General features: G+C 36.2%; 2 protein-coding genes and 1 long non-coding RNA gene across 4 annotated transcripts; 1 reads left to right on the forward strand and 2 right to left on the reverse strand.

Moving 5' to 3' along the window:
* Nucleotides 1–757: 757 nt before the first annotated feature.
* LOC144635300 (protein YIF1B-like) lies at nt 758–11,428 on the reverse strand. Of its 2 annotated transcripts, XM_078494409.1 has the most exons (10): nt 11,293–11,419; nt 9,133–9,186; nt 7,227–7,283; nt 6,542–6,753; nt 6,004–6,108; nt 4,237–4,315; nt 3,752–3,809; nt 3,076–3,231; nt 2,259–2,352; nt 758–1,439 (listed from the first exon to the last, which is right to left on the reverse strand). In XM_078494409.1, exons 1-10 carry the CDS (start codon nt 11,309–11,311, stop codon nt 1,254–1,256), a joined length of 1,020 nt encoding a protein of 339 aa, XP_078350535.1. In that variant the 5' UTR covers nt 11,312–11,419; the 3' UTR covers nt 758–1,253. The 2 variants fall into 2 exon arrangements, with proteins under 2 accessions (XP_078350535.1, XP_078350536.1); XM_078494410.1 differs by lacking the exon at nt 9,133–9,186 and having other exon boundaries at nt 11,293–11,428.
* Nucleotides 11,429–11,635: 207 nt separating this feature from the next.
* LOC144637204 (adipocyte plasma membrane-associated protein-like) lies at nt 11,636–19,847 on the forward strand. Its single transcript, XM_078496336.1, has 7 exons — nt 11,636–11,868; nt 13,307–13,408; nt 14,642–14,766; nt 16,104–16,196; nt 17,072–17,498; nt 18,306–18,486; nt 18,880–19,847. Coding segments are annotated over exons 1-7 (1,140 nt in total). The 5' UTR covers nt 11,636–11,866; the 3' UTR covers nt 19,090–19,847.
* On the reverse strand, nt 16,473–19,972 carry LOC144637206 (uncharacterized). The gene is made up of 2 exons (XR_013567681.1): nt 19,853–19,972; nt 16,473–17,485 (listed from the first exon to the last, which is right to left on the reverse strand). It is a non-coding gene; the product is annotated as an uncharacterized LOC144637206 (long non-coding RNA).
* Between the last annotated feature and the right edge of the window lie 314 nt (nt 19,973–20,286).

Consider the following 20,286-nt stretch of genomic DNA (forward strand, 5'->3'; position numbering starts at 1 on the left):
TATCAAATAAAAACCTCTACAAACTTTTTATTCTTTCCGGCACATGGATTTTTTAATAGATTTAGGACCTAACAAGGCAGTGTTCGCTACAACTACATTTAACTTATGGCGCACTTTCTTCATTATTCTTATTGATGTATTTATTTAATAGTCTTGTCCTGGCTGTTTGAAAGCCTAGTAATGTTAACCCAGGATTAAAAGTAACCAAGGTTTTCTATGGCCGTCGTTTCAAAGCATTTTTCAACTGAATTTTTCTTACGTCGCTAATGAAAACCAGGCTTTAGAGTTAAACATTGTCCACTGTTAAGAGCAATGGACAAAAACAACTGAAAGAAACGGTTAGTATTAAAATGAAAGTTATAGTTGTTGCTAATCGTGGACGAGCTATAATAACCAGCTTTGAACAACCGGGACTGTTTCTAATAACAGTTTGCGCCAAATAAACATGTTTTACAGTAAAACTCATACCCCAGAAAGTAGCTCCTGGCAAGAGCAACTTTTAAACATGTTTAAATTTTAGCGTGAACGGGGCTTTAGTCTTGTTTCCATCTATTCAAGTTATGAAACTACAACAAGTCAACATGTTAAATACTGTACATCTTACGTTTGGTGTAAGGGCGGTTTTCTGACGACTGTCGTAGACAAAGCAAAAAGCCAATCGTTTTTAGAGCGGGGGGGGGGCGCGGCGGCGGGGAGGGACGGGGGGGGACGGAAAGGGGGGCCAGAGGGCCCCCAGGCATTTTCTTCGAAGGCGGAATTTTTCTTCGCCGAATTCAATATTCATAGTCAAGCGGGCCCCCCTTAGCTGAAGGTCTGGATCCGCCACTGCAGTTAATGTGTAAAGTAAAACGAACCATAATTACTCCACAGTCGCCGGAAAGCAGCCGGCCCTAGACAGCGTCATTTCCTTCTTTTCCAAAATAACTCAAAATTTACCGTAATTAGATTTAAGGGCGTATTTCCGCATTTAACAAGCTGTTGGCGAAAACACAGATCTCTCGCGTTTCATTTAGCTCTTAGCAGTTGTCCAGGTTGAATTACCAAGTAGAGGATGGCAAAGCTTTAAGCATCCATCACACCCACTGGCAGAGGAGAGACAGAGAGAAGCTACTCACAGTCTAAACATTTTTTGATGGGTTCCCCCGACTTTTGTTTCAGGAAAAAAAAAAAAAAACAGAACTGAACTCAAATATACTCCACTTCTGGAGACTACGACCAGAAGCAAAATTTTCCGTATAAGTCAGCATCAAATGTTACAGAGTAGCTTTGGGACCATTCAATGGCTCTAACGCAACTGGTCTCAAATGACTGGTTAGGAAATACATGAACAAGGGCTGTAACAAGGCAATAAATAACAACAGGTATATTCTTCGCTTGCTTGCTCTAGCGATTCCATCTGGAGCTGACTCTGGTACAATGATTAGCCTCAGTGTGCGCACCTGAAAACAGAAAGTAGAAAAGTGATAATGAGGAAATAGGTTCAAATTATTGGCGTGAAAATTACCTGGAGCTATGAATAATGGGAGAGGCACGGTGGCCTACCGGTAATACCTAGTGCGCATGACTCTGAGTTGAATGGCCCAGATTCGGGCCCTGGCCGGGGCGCTGCCTTGTGTTCTTAGGCAAGACACTTTACTCTCACAGTGCCTCTCTCCACCCATGTGTAAAGATGGGTACCGGCGAATTTTCTGCTGGGGGATAACCCTGCAGTGGACTAGCATTCCATCCAGGGGGAAGTGGAAATATTCCTAGTGGCTTAATGCTACTGAAAACAGGATAAGCTCCGGCCTGATGAGCCACTTGGCTCGATGGCAGACTTAACCTTTTTTCACGGGGATAAAATGGTTAGATCTTTTGAATTAAGAAAGTCTCATTTACGGAAAGATATTAAACTGAATTTGAGTAACATGAACTCCTTAACAAATGTTACTCTTGGCTTGGTTGGTCTTCCACAGAAATTTTGGCTTTCCTGCAACCTGCCAAAACACCAAACATGGCTTAACTAAAATGCCTGATATTTATTTTATGACTGCATTATATCAAAATTGCAAGAGGTGACAATGCAGTTAAGAACAACAGTTTAATAATTTGTGTTGTGCCTCAGATTTCCAAAGCTATCTGAGGGAAAGGGGGAAGGGGAAAAAAAGGGAAGGGGCGTTTGTATCCACCAGCAATGCACACTTGCAATACAAAAAAATTAACACAATTATTCCTAGAAATATGCTGCAAAGACAGAATACAATGAATATAAGCTGTACCATAAAAAATCCAATGGAGATACTCATCCACAGAAGTATGAGGTAATAACCAACAGAGTGGAACACAAGACCACCAAGGCAACTGACAATCATCCTGTAACAACCAAACAAAGAAAATATATACCGCGGTATTAATTTATTCTGATTATGAACCTTCTATGTAGAACAGAACCCTGTCACTCAAACACTGAAGGGAAATGAAAAACAGTTCAAGTTAGTGGGGTTCCAAGTTATCATGGTCGATTGAATATTAGGGTGGGGTCAAATCAAAGGAAAATGGAAGTTTGTTTGAGTTAGTGGGGTTTTCAAGTTATCCGAGTTTGAGTTACCAGGCTTCTACTGTATATTATTACCAAATTTTAGACTACAAGCCTGGCTTTTCTGTGGTGGGCAAGGTACACTATCATAAACAAGATAAGGTCATGGAGTCTGATAGCTTCTTTAGACACTATAAAATTTTAGGGCAAGCAGTCCAGATTTTCCTGGACCAATCATGTGTGCTTTTCTATTTGTGAACTAGTAATAATCAGAGATTAGGGGAGTGAAGATATGGTTAACAAACGTAAACCGAGTTACATGAGTGTTTATATCGTCATACAAATTTGAAACGACTGCGCGCACAACATAAAGCGCACACCCAACATCACTTGAAACTATCAGCAAAACAATCTCAATCCAACAGCACATGAGGCAGCACAGCAATTTTTTACTAATGTTGAAGAGAGAACTCTGCTGTGAATGACCAACTGACCAACTGACTGACTGATTGATTTTTAAGGGGGGTGGGGATTTATGATTACTTCAATATTATACTTGCCCAAAATATTTGTAGCCACAAAATGCTAAGAGATCAAGCCACTTTATCTCTGCTTGAACATTGCAGAGGTACATAGAAAATAGAATAGCCATAATCTCAACAAACAGCCACACCAGAGCAGAACTGGCTGTGATGCCCAGCTGTTCTGGGGTAAATCTGGCAAAAGAAAAAACATAAACATTTACTATAATATAATTAATAATTCATCAAGTTATAACAAAGCAAATCATAACTGTGAAGGAGGTTTGGATACACCATCTTGATGAGCATAGATTTTTCGATTTTATTTCTCCGTTTACTCCGTAGTTTTTGTTTTGATTGAGAAGATAAAATTATATCAAACACTAAAGACAGTGTTTCATCGGCCATCCAAACACCTCAAATTTCGTCAAAAATACTCTGCTGCGCATCATATTTTCAACTGCCTTCTTGGTGTTTGGATCTCTGACCAGATGAAACACTGTTGCTCTGTGTTTGATAGATAACATGATACACAAGTGCATAATTCATCAAAAATCAGCCTTCTAGTCTACATGTAAACAACACAAGCACCAGAAAGGGCCTATAATAAAAGAATATGATACACCACATACATGTAGATTTATATCAGCTCATGTTTAATGACCATACAACAACTGAAAACATGCACACCATGTCAGCTGGTGTTCAATGTTACCTGTTTTGTGTTCCCATGACAAGTCCAGCTACAAGAATGTATGTAACAAATGCCATCACTGTCAGAATCAAAGAAAAAAAAAGCTTTAATAATACTACAGTTAGAATGATCCTATTTACACAATACCCTAACTGTAGAATAAGTATACTAAGAAGAATTTGCTTTATATACCAATCATTATACTCTATCAGGCTGTCAAAATCCTCATCCTTAGGAAACAATTCTAGTAAATAATGTTTCCATAATAATGTTTTCCTGTTTGGGGGCGTTAATAAAATGCTCTGACTTGTATGTAAAACATGACTTCCTCTTTTAAAACAGCATGTTGGTTTGAAAAGTACACAAATGTCCATCACATATAGAAAGAGTGAGGTAGGGGAGTATGAAAAGAGATTGCCTTATTTACATTATTTTTTAACTAATACTAACAGTGAATAATGTCTAAAAATAATATAAAATGACTCAGAGATGAAATGATATCATACCTGGAATATAAAGATCAGGAGCATTAATTTCATATCGTGGGGCCACCGGCTCTGACTTGTTGTACTGAACTGACCAGTTCTAAGAATAGTAACATTATATTGATCAGTAGATATTAAATGAACTATGAAATGAGGAGGATTAAACAACTAGACAGAATTGGCTGATGTGTTTATGTTGCAGTTAATTTTTGATCTCAGTTAATTTTTTATTTTAACTAGTTAGTTTTTTTCTAACTAGTTGATTTTTTTTAACTAGTTAAATAATGGGGTTAGGGTTGGGGTATCATATATTTTTTAAAAATAGTGGTTCACTCAACGTTTCCTACGTGGCAAAGTGGATAAGGGGTTGGACAGCAAATCCAGAGGTTGAGAGTTCAAATCCAGTGCAGGTTAGTAAAAAAGTTCTAAAAAACAAATGATAGTACTTAGGGGGAGGGGGAGAAAAGCAGATAGTAGGGGAGGGTTAGTAAGGATGGGGGGGGGGGAGTATGAGATATCAAGGGAGGGGAGGTGTTCTACCTTTTTTACTTATTAACCTAGAATTAAAAAAAAACTAGTTAGAAAAAAAAACTAACTACCGGTAGTTAAAATAAAAAAATAAACTAGGATCAAAAAATAACTGCAACATTTACATACTTATTGCCACCCAATTCAGGCCATGTTATGGATCATTTGGGAGGTGACAACGGACATGATGTCCAGACAATGTTTTGATCATACATGTAAATCATTTTATGGCAACAATGTACCAGTATACCACGATTTTGTTTTACCTGACCAAGATGGTGTCTTAGTAGGACATATGTCCTTTCAGCTGAAAAAAATTAGTTGCAACCCTGTGAAGAGGGTAGCAACAAGGCTGTACACATGTTAGCCAATTTGGTTTATTACGCAAGGCAAACTTGAAAAAAAAAAATGAATGGATAACTTTTTTTGAGATGGGCCATCCACCCATTATCTAATAAATACATCATCCACAGTTGTGTACGGTACTTCTGATTTTTTTTAATGGATCTTATCTCTGCTAATGGATACCATTGCTAAATAGGCACTTTCATGGTCACTTCACACCAATACCATATCAAAAGTGGTGCTGGTGTGCGGCATTGACAGTGTAAGGCCCAGTTCACCATATACAACACTGTTGGATTCTCATTGTGTTGTTTAACATTTGGCACAAAACCAGCAACAAAATACAAAATGTAAATGTCGATAGTAATTTCAATCGGTATACAGTAGAACCCCGGTAACTCGAACTGTGAAGGGAAACGAAAAACCATTCGACTTAGTGGGGTTTTGAGTTATTGGGGTAGATGGAATATTTAATTTGCCACGTTAATAATTGATAGTTTACTGATTTTTCCGCACTTCAGTATACAGCACAGTGCAAATTAAACTTATCTCGTCAGAAACTCTAACTCAATCATAAATTCTTAGGATAAGAGTGAAAAAAGGCTTTCAAATACGTGATCTGTTTTGTTGCTCTAATCAATCGGCAACCGTGGCGAGTTGCAAGAACCGCAATTCGAGTTATCGGGGTAAATTTGACCCAAATTTTGATCAAGGGAAAGGAAATTTAGTTCGAGTTAGCGGGGTTTTTGAGTTATCCGAGTTCGAGTTAACCGAGTGAAAATGACTGAGAAGTGAGTTCAAATCCAAGGGAAATGGAATTTTGTTCCAGTTAGCGGGGTTGTTCGAGTTATCCGAGTTCGAGTTACCGGGGTTCTACTGTATATGCAAAACAATTAATCTGAAATATCCACATACTTTGTGTGTAAAGGGAAAGACAAGCAGTCCAAGCTTTTTGACAACGTAAGTGGTATCTACAGCAAAGTAATACTTTAATTTTGATACTGAAACAAATCGGTCAATCTGCAAAAAAGTAACATTTCATTAAAACATTTGTGTACACTGAGTCATAGCAGGAAATAGAGTTAGGAATTATATTAGAACTGGGCAACAAGGAATAACCAACACCTTCAGCATTATTTTAATAGACTTATCTACAACGTCACAGTTGAAAGACTCTCTTGAAAATGCAGAATATTATTGGTTGGTATTAGTAAATAATAAAGATGGTAATTTTTTTGGGTTGGTATTGTAGAACAATTCTTGACAAATTGCAAGAACACAAGAGCATGCACAGATAACTACAAATGGCAATAAGAAACTGAATTTACAAAGTTGACAAACTTCCACAGGCTTTGCAAGTGTACAAGCCGAAGTTTGACTCTTGAAAAGGAGTTCAGTAGCAACTTTTCTAACTGTGGCAGTACTTGCAGCAAACTAGCTTTTGTTAACATACATGTTTCTCCACATATTCTTTTCCTTGGCTAGCTACGGCTGCTCCATAGCCAACAGCCACATTAGCCATTGGACCCTGTAGAAATTCATTTCCAGCAAACTGTCCAAACCCCTGTGGCATCCCTGGCATTCCTGGTTGTTGGTCTGTACTGGTATCCTCAAATAAGGGGGTTGGACTACCTTGTCCTCCATATGGCCCCCCTCGGTGGTGAGCTGCAAGGCAACAACAAATAGTTCACATTTTAAGGGGCTAAGTCATGGTTACTTGTAGGTCTTAAAATTGAATGAAATTTCAAAATATTAATTTAAAACTGCGAAAGAAAGCCAAACATAAACTGGTGGTCAATCTTATTTGGACTAAATAATGACACAATCAACTGGTTCAAATACAAAACATGCATTCTGCGCTTGAGTGTGTGTACCCATCTACATGTGTGTAACAGTGTAATGGCTTCATGTTTTACGAGATTTTTTTTTTTTAACTTACATGTACCTTTATGATAGAAATGAACATTTCAGACACTGGACATTAACTTGAAGCAAACACTTGACGAGGTTGAAGAGTTTGTGGCTTGGGTTCATGCACACCCTTACACTTAATAAATAAAATGTATCTGTCCACGTGAATCTAGTACACATTCTAAAAACTACACATGCCAGTAGAACTGGTGGAAACCAGTGCATACCTGCTTGAACATTTCTCTTCTGGACAGGAACTCTTTGATTGTACATATCAGTATTATCTGAATGGCAAAAAAGGAAAAAAATAGTCACAAATGTGAATCATGACACTTTTAAACTGAAAGTTATACAGTAGGAAACCTTAATGCTGATCACCAGTTTATACCAGTGATCTAATGATCACTGATTGGCCCTTCAGGGTAAATAAAGTTTTTATTTTATTTATTATTTATTTATTATAAAGTAGGAAACCTTTTGTAAAAATATTGAAAAGCCCACATCAACACAACTCTAATTAAACATGTTAATAGAAGACATATGACTAATGTACATGTACTTTCTTTTCAGTCTTGCATCAATAACAACCTACTGGTCAATATTTTGAGTATTTAAAAGGCATTCCTACACTAGATTTTATTTTTAAGTTACAGCTGTACCAACCACACAGTGGCTTATACTGCATTACACTACAAAGAAATTAGTTCAGTACTGTTTTAAAAATTTTTGACCCAAATTGAACAAATGACTTTTAATTAATCAGAGAGGCTGTTTAAATATAGTTTCAGCTATCAATTTAAATTAAGTACCGGTAGTCATCAACTTTCATGCACTTCTTTCTAAAAAGAAAGTTTCTTCTTTACCAGTAGAATGTAGTAACTAAATTCTACTGCTTCAAATTGTAATATTCTGTATATTAAAAACATTTATATTATTATTTCTGGTAACAACATCAATTTACAAATGTCTGTCAAGTAATCCACATGAAATACTCATTGTTGTATACTGGTAATATTGTTGTTAGGAATAGCAATTTGACTAATTAATCTATAAATTAATAGTATAAATTTCAAAGGTTGCTGGATCATTTTTAAAAGGAAAACAAATCACAATTATTGCTACATGTATGAATTAATATTTTTTGGATCAGCATACTGTCTTACTTTAATGGTAGTTAAGTAATACACACTTTAGATACATTTGTCATAATTTGTAGTTATGTAATGATTAAAAGTTACCCATTTGTCATTTAAGGTGATTCCACTGAAATAGAAGGAGTATTAAAAATTTTTTTAAATTTTTTTCAGGTTACAATTTTTTTATGAGAATTAAAAAAATAAAAAAAAAAATTGGGGGGCCCCCCTTTTTTTTTTTTGTAAAATGGGTGGGTATTATAAAAAATATACCCCCCGATGGGTATTTTTAAGAATCCTATTATTTGTGGGGGATTTTTTTTTTATAAAAAAATTTTTTTTTTATTTTTATTTTTTAATTTTATTTTAAAAAAAAATATTTTTTTTTTTTTTTAAAAATTTTTTTTTTTTAAAAAAAAAAAAAAAAAAAAAAAAAAAATATTTTTTTTTTTTGCCCCCCTATAAAATTTTTTTTCTTGAAAATAAAATAATTTATTTTTTATTTTTTTTTTTTTTTTTTATCGTATATTATTTTAAAACATAATAAATATATTTAAATTAATTAAAAAAAAATGGCCTTTTTAAAAAAAAACTTTTTTCTCCACGGAGGGGGAGTTTTTTTGTGTGCGCGCGCCCCGCCCCCCCCCCCGAGCAAAAAAAAAAAGAGAAGAAATTAAAGATAAAAGGCACAAACTGTGATGCAGTTTAACTGATACAGTGGATTGGATTTGTCTACTCTGCACATATTTTAATTATTTAGTAATATTTTATAAAGCTGCTTCAACGCTTTACGTCACTCTTTTGTTAAAATAATCTAAATCAGAGAAAGAGAAAAAGTTAAAGATTTATTTTAGGACAGACTAGTTGTATTAGAGAAGGTTAGAGTTGATAGTGTCATGATGTTTTCATGCAATTTTTTTTTTACAATTTAGATACATGTACATCAAGAACATGCAACAGGCAGAAAGATTAGTAAAGAAAGAATATACATCACAGATACCATCTAGTGGTGAACGCCTGCGAGGAGTAGTTTGCATTGGGTAGAAGTTAGGGTCTAGAGAAAAAGGAAAGATTATTCAACTGTCAATAAAATGACTTAAGATAAAAACTAAAGCAGCATATTTTGGACCAAAAAACCTAGAAAGCCTTTCACGATGACGTCAACCAAAACAAAGCTGTGCTCTTAGAATTATTGCAGGGTGCCCGAAGACTCTCATGTAAGAAATCTTGGGTGCCCAGCTCTTAAAAGAGTTCATTACAGCAAAGTTGTACAGGTCGTCCAAAGACAAAAGCAGGTTGCCTGTGGCACCCAGGCTCTGCTAGAGCACAGCTCTGCCAAAAGCAGTACCTTAACCACCTTGCCAAACAACTAACTCTAAAAACTTCTTATTAAGTTTATAGTAAAATAGAATGTAAAAGTATTGTGCCAAAGTCAACACTAACAAAAAACATTATTATTTTTTCAATGCAACAGAGAAGGAGGGTTAGTTTAAAATTGTTAGAAGATTGGTAACAAAAAGACCACATTTACAAGTGCAGCTTAAGTTAACTTACACAAAACAAGAATATTGTATTTCTCACACACAACAGCTAGAAGCTATGCCAAACCAAAACATACAGCCTGACCTTTATCAATTCTTCATGTCACAAATGACAGCCAACTGAAAAGTATTCATTGGGCAATACGGTAGACGAAAAATCCAAACAGCCAAAAGCTAGGGGTGGGTGGTGGATGGTAGAAAAGTGACACATGGTCGGATTATGACTACTTTCCCCGCGCCTGACCGAGATGTACTGCGAGGGGGACGGGGAGCGTGAGGCATCTGGCGCAATGTAGGTGGACCCACCAGCACCCAGACGGACCCCTCCCCGGACGGAGACGAAGAAGAAAACAAAACCAGGGAACAAAGGGAAATGCCAAACTGTACCAAGGGTAAAATTTGACCATAATAACATACATGTAATACACATCCTTTAACCTCTGCAAAGAGGTAAACCAGCCAAAGAAGTTGTATTTACCTGATGGTTACCGGTACTTATTTTCGCAGTAACTTAATTTTGCGAAAAATAGAACAGGCATATTTTGAGGAATTAAAATTTCACGACTTGGCCAAAAAAATATGTTTAAAGGAACTGAACTTCAAGAAAATTGACCAAATTCTGGTCTGCATTAACAGTGAGTCTCAAAATTGGCACAACTTTTCGTTTTCTACAGTGCTCAATAGTTTCCAATGACACTGAACAACACAATATAACAAAACGAAACTTTGACATTAGGTTGACATTATTGTTCCTTTGTAACAAATGTAGAGCTGTAATTTGATGACTTTACCAAGATAATTGTGAAGCAAATAGACTGTAACATTGATGAATTGCAGCAAAATTATATAGAAGGGTATTAAAATTCCCATCGTTACTTTTCGCGAGAACCTTTTTAAACAGGTCTTTAATTTAGCAAAATAAAGTAACAATAAGGTAGTTTTCAACAGATTCTTTTCAACTTAATTTGAAATAAATGCACAAGTCCCATTCGTTTTTTCCATCACATCTCACAAATAGGATCCATTTCATGTTTGCCATCTCAGAAATTACAGCGGAAGGTATTGACTGAGTAAAGCTTATTTTAAAACCGCAGTAAGGAATACAAAATGTAAAAGTCATCACTGACTTCCTGATCCACTCTTTGAATCATGTTGAATGACTCTTTGTCAACTGTATCTTTATAACCTGTGTTGTCTGCTCCTTGGTATCAAAGTTGGATTGTGCATGTGAACTTCAATACTCACATTCTACCAAGAAAACGATGTTTATGACGAATGTAATAAGTGATGACGTTTTCTTTACTGTTTGGACACGTTTGGTCGCAAAATAAAGTACGTTGGGGACTGAGGAGCGAAACATTTTCAATTCGATGTTTGATGAACATCAACAGTGTAACAACATCTCCGTTCAAAATCAAGTCGTTTTGGAATAGGCAGGCCTTAAACGTGTCTTATTAAGAGTAGCAATTTAACACACAAAACAAGGCTTATCATTCTCACAACTAAAGAATCACAAGATATAATTTGATCGATGGTGCAAAAACAAGTTTGACACAACAGAGTGGCAAAAATTATACACATATTATTAAAAATTGAGGAGAAAAACATGAAAACTTTACCTCCCATTGGTGGGTCCATTATTCTTGAGTCGTTTTAGGCGAAAAAGCCTTCTTAAACACTGCAGTTGAGTAATCTTTTCTCACAAATTATCAAGCAATTCTTACTTTCTTGCTTGAGGTTTGTAAATTGTTGGCGCTTGCGCAAAACATTCACGTAACGTGGCAGTGTTAGTGCAAGTGGACTGGGACGGGAATAGTGTGTCTGTATATTGTAAATTTTCTTTTGTCCTTTTGCGGCCTTCCGGCGATTTTTAAATGCTCCATGATATTATTCTATGTTACCTTTTACTGAAAATTTACAAAGAAAATGGGGAAAGAATACATTCTAACATGTTTTCTGAGGTCTAATCTTCATAAAGTCGTTGCGTGTTGCGTGATCACCTGCCATGGAATGTCATTTATAGTGTCACGCAACCACCATTATAAACCAATGACAATCCATCAAGTGCGGTTATCTTTCGGCACGCGGTGTAGAATTTCATAATTCTAGAACTGCCTTTCCACATTGGTGCCACGTTTCACCGGAGTTTGTTGTGAGCTGGTCGACGTTCGCTAAACAGGAATCTCCGAAAAAATGTAAGGTTTGAACAATCTTCCTCCATAAAGAAGCTTGCATGACTTGCAGACAGACAACTTCTGCTCGGTTTAAACTAGTTAATTTACATTCTGTCACCAGTACCTTTCCTGCTTCGGATTCTGTATTTCGTGTCATCCTCTGATAGATTTGTTCTTATGTTTTAGAACGTGCAGATTTGGAATCACGCGCGGCAAATTTCTTTATATCGAAATTTTTGCAAACTTGCCCTCATAACTCTTCTCTGCTTGCTTCAGTAGAGAAGTTTCAGCTGAAGTTTCTGCAGTTCATGGCTTATGCACAAAATTGTATACATTTGTATACAACCTTTCATGGGAAGGGGGGGGGGGGAGGGAATGTGTGAGGAGCCCAATGAGAGTCTGTCTAGGATGCTACATGTAGAGGCATCTTGGAATAAATGTAAAGGAAAGACCTTTTGTTTTGCGCTCTCACTCCCCTTCCCTTCCCACCCTGTTTTATTTAAGTGAGTAAAGGGCCCGGGGGGGACTCCTATATGAAACCGACGGAGATGTTCGTCGGAAATTTTGAAAAGAACCCCTTAATAAGACCAATCTGGGTGTGGCTCAAGCTTTTCTTGAGCCCGAAAGATACCAGAAAACTAAGAATAGAATTTATACTGTATTTGTATATTTCTTTGTTTGTGACCCTAAAAGAGACCATTATGGCTAAAAATATTGGCGTTTTGACCAGAACACCCTAAGTGAGACCAAAAATCCGAAATTTACAGCCCTAAGCGAGATGATGAGCATCCCCATCACTTTCATATGCGAGTCCCCCCTCCCAGGGAAAAGGGTCATTGCCCGGCACTGGGTCCCAGCATATCCAATCAAACAAAATCAAACCCAATGGAACACCAATCCTTTGATTACAGTGGGTTCTGTAATCCATCAAAAACAAACATCCTTTTTTGCTGTGTGAGTTTGATTTTTGAACCAATCAAACACAATCAAACTAACTTTGGTTCGATTTTGTTTGGAATCTGTCCTTTGATAAGTAAATCATGCAGAACTAATGAGGGGGACGCTGTGCCATACAAAAGGTCCGCAATATAAACAGAGGAGTTTGGTATTCGTACTTCACTTGAGACAAACCAAACTGAGTGAATTAAGTTCATGATAAGTTCGACATTTGACTCAGTTGAGTTCATCTGTCTAAATTAAGATTGACCAATTGAACACATTCTATCCGTCTACCCCATATGGGTAAAACAAGTGAAGATTCAACTGTGGAACAAACATAGATTTTTTAATGAAACAAACTTAATGAATAAATTTAAAATTTGTATGGCAATGTATTTTTAGCCTCAAAATATTTGTTCTCACTGCTTTGAATTTGGTTTGACGGTCGGTTTGAGGAATATTATTAATGAAAGCTTGACTAGCAAAACTTGCTAACACAGTATTAATTTTTGTTAAACAGGGGCCTTTCAGGAATGTTGATCACCTTGCTGTTACTGATTTTAAGTGCTCTAGATGTTTTATTCTTCTTCCTACCATCTCACATTGATCCTAAGCCAATCAGGTATGTTTGAAATGAGTGGTGGTACATTAATTTGCCGAGCGAATTGTTTTTCCTTGCTTGAGCTGAACTAGCAATGAGGCCCTGCCAGGGGGTTCCTGTGTCGCTCGTCTAAATTTAAAAATGTGCCGCACGTGTGGCTGTTTTATCAATTTCACTCCGCCGTCAGTAGTAAAATTGAAGGAAAATTAGTTTTCCTTGTCAGAATTTATGTTTTTTCCAAAAGGATTGTCATTTGTCGGGATTTTATTTTATGTGCTGTTGCATGCTACTTTTTAGGGCCACATGTGATGCTTGTCAGAATTTACCCTGGCAGGGCCTCAGCACTGGATTGGGAAGTGGGACAGTGAGTTGGCTGGGGGTACCTGTTTGGAAACCAACTTTGGCCATAAAGAGCTGATATCAATGAGTGCACTACAGCCTGACTGTATTAGTGCTGTGATGGGCGCTTTTTTTCCTTAACATATAAGCACTAATCCGGGGCAAGAATGCAAGCGCCGAAGGCCCAAGCTTGCTTTGCTCACCGAGACTCGCACCTTCTGCACTCCCATCGTTGCCTACAAAGCGCTAACCTTGTCCTAAAGAGAGAGCCTGCTCGCAGCCTAATGATGATAATGCTTGAACCTGTCTGAAACTTGTGTATGTGATAGTGCCATATGTTATTTAACATCAAATAATCACATGCTGCCAATTAAACAGGAACAGGAATGAAAGTGGCAGTGTGATGGGAAATCCCCAGGGGGGTGGGGCACTCCCTTATATGAGCTATATAGGTATGTGCCACTGTGAAGGGTATGGTTTTCAAGCAGTTTAGTCTGGGATATGGTATAGAAATCAGCAAGTTTTGGTCTAGAATAGGGTATAATTTCCCGGAAAACTGATCAGTAGTATGAGGAATTAAGTCCAGAATAGGAACAGAAACTCGGAAGAGGAAGAGGCCTTCTTAAACATAAATAAAATCATCAAGGCAACGTTGTTGACAGATGCAATGGTTAAATCCATTTAAAACACAAATACTGACACAGTTCTGAAAACGGAAAGTCTGGGATAGGGTTGTGATTTTCGGTGTTTAGTCTAGTAAAGGTTTGCAAAATCAGCTGAACAGGGTCTACCATACGGTAAGGATTTCAGAGTCCCAGCGGTACACCCCTCTTACCCCTCTTCAGCAAGGCCTAACATTCAAAACATGAAGAAATATGATTTTATTGCTTTTAAATTATTTTGTACAAACTATAGTGGTCTTGAAAAGAAGAGTCCCAAGTTTGAAGGAGTGTTGGAGGTCAACAACATCTTAGCTCAGACTGAAAGATTGTTTGAAGGACAGCTGATTGGTCCAGAATCTATAGCTGCAGATAGCACAGGTGAACAAACCTTGGAATTAAGTTTTTAGTTACTTAATATTTAATACTTATTTTCCTTATTTAGCTTTTATATCTATTTTTTTGCTATAGAATGTTTGTGTTAGCTTTAACGTTTTTCATTAACCACCTTTTTTTCCTTTGCTTTATTGCCAACCACCTCCTTAATTAGTATAAATGTAATTTAACTTCGCTCAGCTCGATAAGCTTTTTAGTTTTTCTGAGTGTTGTTACCATATTCTGCTTTAATTATATATATATATATTTTTTCTTTTTCAAAATTGTATGTAGGTACTTTTTTTGGTAATATAAAGTTGTTGTTGTTGTTGTAGTTTTATTTATTTGCATATTTAGGCTTCCTGCACTTAATTACCAGTAAATTATTGGCCAAGTAAAAAAATGAAATTGTTGGGTTGTTAAATATCTTAAAAAGCTCTTAGAAAAAATTTAATCCATTCACTCATTTTATTACTGATAACTCTTTCACACTTCATTTCAGTAAACCAAGAACATTATAAACATTTGCAACTTATCACCACTTACATTGCATAAATGACTCATTAAACTCTGAGAGTGCACTCAATCTGTCAGTCAATCTGAGCACAGTCCACTTATTCAAGTCCACTTTTCAAAGATTTAAATGTTATCAAATTATTTGATGAAGTAACTTTTCACATTGCTGATTTTATGTACAAATTTAAAAACCAACTTCTCCCTTCTAATTTTGATGTTTTATTCACTTGGCAAAAGAAACTCATGGTTACAATACAAGATTTTCCTTAGAATGACTTATGCTTTACCCAAAACCAGAAAAATTATGGAATCTTAATATTAGATATCAGGGCGCTAAAATCTGGAATGCTATCAGTGATGACATTAAGCTTCTGTCACTTAAAAATTTAAGAAAAAATATAAATTAAGCATTATTACAAGCTATTAACTGAACCTTTCATATTTATGACTCTAGATTTAACTCTGCTAGTTATTTTCCATCTTTTTTCCATTAATTTTTCTTTAAGCCTACGTCTTATTTTGTTTTTTGTGTTGTTAGTTTGTATGTAATTTTAAGTATACCTGTGACCTTTATAAATTATTGTAATAAAAACTATAAGTATGCTGCCCAATCTTTTAGCCAATCGTGTTTTCTGGGCAGCCATGCACTTTACTATATTTCTTTTTTATTAATTGTATTGTTAATTTAATTGAATGTAAAGGGTGCAAATAAAGTTGTTGTTGTTGTTGTTGTCAATACTGCTATGTTTGGAAAGACTGAAAGAGGATGTTGTGTATTAGGCATGAGGTATCAACATGGCATAAATTTAACCATATTATTTTTCAAGGTACTCTATACACTGGCTTGGCTGATGGTAGAATTGTCAAACTTGAGGGAGACAAAGTGATAGATGTTGTACGAACTGGAAAGCCACCATGTGGTAAGATAACAACTTAGTAACCTAACCCAACAGATCTTTCAATGTATCTACGCCTACACTTTGGAATGCGCCTCCAGCTAGCCTGCGTAATATAAGTTCTATTTTTATTTTTAAATTTCATCTTAAAACATATCTCCTTTTAAATTAGCTTTAAACTTTTAGATCTTGTCAATAATGTGTATATAGTTAGTATATTAATTAATATTTTTAGGTTTTTAAATATTGTAATGCGCTTATTAAATTGCTCATTTTATTTGTTAAAAATTAAGCGCAATATAAATTCAAAATTATTATTTATTATTACCCTTTGGACTTCTGGCCACCAGAATACACAGAAATATTAATTAATTGCTAACCTTTGGACAGGCTATTGTGAATGCAAATGTCTTTCATTGCCTCGCAGGCTATAGTGGAAGATTAATTTGCATGGAAAAATGTATTGGGAAGATTTAGTTGGCGAGCAATGGCTAAATAATTGCATCCCAGTCTTTTATGGAATTTAATAGTACAAAGAAACAGTTAAACAGATATACTTACTCCATCCTCAGAAAGACTGCCTGCCAGTATTTTGCTCTTAAAATAAAGAATAATCTGTTCATAGGCTTTATTGCCCATAAATTTTTTTTTTTTTCTGGAGTGGGATATTCCCCTGTCGCAGGCTTAATTATACCGTTGTTACTATTCAATCATATAACAGCAATCAATCAGTTTCTTCTTGAGGTCATTGGCACATAATTATAATACAGATTCTGGTGATGATGATGAATGAAGTATTGAGAATAAAAATCTTTAACAGATTTTCAGTAACAAATTTGAAGAGTACATAGTAATCTGAGACTAGGAGGGTTTAATACTTTGTTGGTATTTCATTACAGGAACTCCAGAGCTTGAGCCCACATGTGGACGTCCATTAGGAATGCGCTTTGACAAATATGGAATCAACTTGATAGTGGCTGATGCATATTTTGGCCTGCTTGAAGTGAACCCCAAGGCCAGAACTGTGAGCACACTGGTACCTGCTTCACCAGGAATTAACGGCAAACCTTTTCGATTTGTTAATGATCTGGACATTGCACGCGATGGGACCATCTACTTCACAGATTCAAGTGCTAAGTGGCAAAGGCGGCATTTCCGAAGTGCGCTTCTTGAAGGAGATGACACTGGAAGACTTATGGCTTACCATCCCAAGACAGGAGATATGGAAGTACTTATGGATGGTCTTCATTTTGCTAATGGTGTCCAGATTTCACCAGAGGGAGATCATGTGCTTGTACTGGAAACCACTGCAGCTAGGATAACAAAGTATGAAATGTTTTTCAAACTTGTAATGTTTTTGTTAATTTAATTGCTGTACATAGGCTATCAAAAAAAAAAAAAATCAATTTATGTATATTAAAGTGGAAATTAAAGTATTTAAAAGTAGGTACCTGTATATACAGGAGGCAGGCACTCTACGGTATTCCTCTGCAAACTTTTTTTTTTAATTTAATGCACCTCTGCAAAGATTTTTTTTTTTTCAAAATTCAAACTATTCTATTTTACATATCGTGTACTTGCAAACATTTTATTTTGTGTACTGTGTATTTTGTCAATATTTTTCATACCCCCCTCCATAAAAATAATGGTCCGTCCCTTAGACCAGTTTCAAGCAGTATGAAGAGAATATTAGCATGTTTTCTTTACATCAGATCTTAAATATACCATAAAATTCCGGTTATAAGCCCAGCCCCCCCGGTTATAGGCCCATCTACCTGGAAACAAAAAAAGACATCTGGTTATAAGCCCCCCTGATATAAGCCGCCCTCTGCTGAATAACAGTACTGAACAGGGCTAAATGTTGCTTTATTATGTGTTTTTAACCTAAAAACGTATTTCGATCAACACTCCCGTGGCTCGTTTCGAAACGTTTTTTTTTTTCTGCTTATAAGCCCTCCGGATATAAGCCCCTCCACTTATAAGCCCACCAAAAACCCCTTACGAAGTTGTGTAAGCCCAGGGCTTATAACCGGAATTTTACGGTATGTTAATTTATTTGTGAGCATTGTTGTTCTAATTTTTTGACCAAAAAAGTAACATTTTTGGTGACATATTTCTCTAAAACTTTTCTAGGTATTACATTAAAGGAGAACACGAAGGAAAATCTGAAGTTTTTGCCCAAAACCTGCCTGGATTTCCAGACAACATTCGTCTGAGTAGTAAAGGGGGTTACTGGGTTGGCGTAGCATTTGTGCGATCAGACTTCAATGACTTGTTGGCACAGTACCCTAAGGCCAGGAACTTTATAGCAAAGGTAAAATTTTACATTTCATGAGAATGTTAATGTCAGTGTACTGCCTCAATAACATCACTCAGTTGTTGAACAATTGCTATTTTAGAGCGCGTTTGGCTGCGGATGGCTTGGATGGAAATGATTGCAATTTGAAATTGTTAGCCAGTGTTTTCAAATTGTTTCCGGTGCCTTTAATTCAAAGAAATCGATATTTGTAGCCAAAGTTTAGTTTTTCCCCCAAATAAAATATTATATCGTTTTAATGTTTTTATGGGTAAAGTTGCCTTCCACTTATTTCAGAACAGTTAAGACCAAAAATCTGTGAAATCCCAGTGACATTAGTCCCTTTAATTATTATGATAAGGAAGCATGTCAGCTAGTTAAATGAAATATACTATTTGTCAACTTGTCTAGGTGTTCTCTCTGCCATGGCTATCAAGCATTCTAGGCCCAAAACAAAGTGTTCTCCTGGAACTGAATGAGAATGGTCAAATTATCAGAAGCTTTCATGATCCAAGTGCCAGCGTAGTCTCTGGTATCAGTGAGGTGCACGATGAGGGTGATGTGCTTTACTTTGGAAGTTACAAATCTCCATTCATCGGCAAGCTTGTTTTAAAGGACTGATTCAGCTAATATGGAGGTTTTGGAGCTGAGGTCTTATTTACAGTGATAGGTTGAGATTCCTTGACGATTTTGAGGCTTTGCAATCAGGGGCTTTTAAGTTTACGAATTGAAGTACCGTAATCAAACTTATTGAAAAACAATCTACAGAGTAGGTTCTGAAGTTAGTTTTGATCTTGTTACACTGACTATAGAAGTTATTTTCTGATTGAATGGAAATGTTTGTAGGTATAATAAGTTAGCAAAACGGGACCAAGTTGTTTGAAACCGATTAACACTAATCCAGGATTAACAGTTGACTGAGGGTTAAATTTCTCTTGTATAAAAGTGTTATTGCTAAAATGGTTGTGGAGTAGAAGAGAAGTAAGCATCAAAACTGGCCAGCTGGACAAAAAATACAAACAGGAAACCTTACAGAAACGATATAAAACTAGCATAAGAAATTACGCTAATCCTTGATGAGCTTTATCATGCTTTGAACAACCGGGTCCTGAGGTTTTTTGTTCTATTCTATGTGCTTTTTTACGAAACATTTATATTTATTACATTTGTGTCATATTTTTAAACTTTTCGTATTATAATACAGTACTGTACAATACAAACATTAAAAAAGGTACCAATCAAGTAAACTTTTAACAGAGTTAATTTTAGTTTTAAAAATGCATTTGACCAACACAAATCAACAGTAGATTAAAATTGATTGCAGCACCGGGAAACCACAACAGTTGAGGAAATGAATAAATTATAAATGATGAATGTTACTCACGTGGTTCCGTTTGTTTCCTGTGGTTTTTTTCTTGTATTTACAGTCGGTAGACACGACAGTACTGTTGTTGTGTAGAGAGCTGTTTTGTGCGCCAGCGGATCTGAGATGTCTGCCAATTTTCTGCATCTTGAAGCACGAAACAACCAATCAGCAATGAGAAATCCCCTCACGTGACATCAGTTTCTTTACTATCCATGACCGGTCCATGACCATCCATGATCGACCATGATATATTTTCAAAATTCATAAGTGGAGACATTAAGTTGTAAAACATAAATAAACTACAATAAAAGGTATCTTTATCCGACCTTAAGTCATTGCAAAATCAGTAAATTGCGCTTGCAACTGTTGCGGGATAACGATCGGAAATCGGAGGTGAGCGCAAGGAAAGTCTAAAAGAACTTCCAGTATGAAGAGGATTAAAATTTGCGTCA

Source organism: Oculina patagonica, chromosome 13, assembly GCF_052425735.1.
Source record: "Oculina patagonica isolate OP01 chromosome 13, crgOcupat, whole genome shotgun sequence".
NCBI lineage: Eukaryota > Metazoa > Cnidaria > Anthozoa > Scleractinia > Oculinidae > Oculina > Oculina patagonica.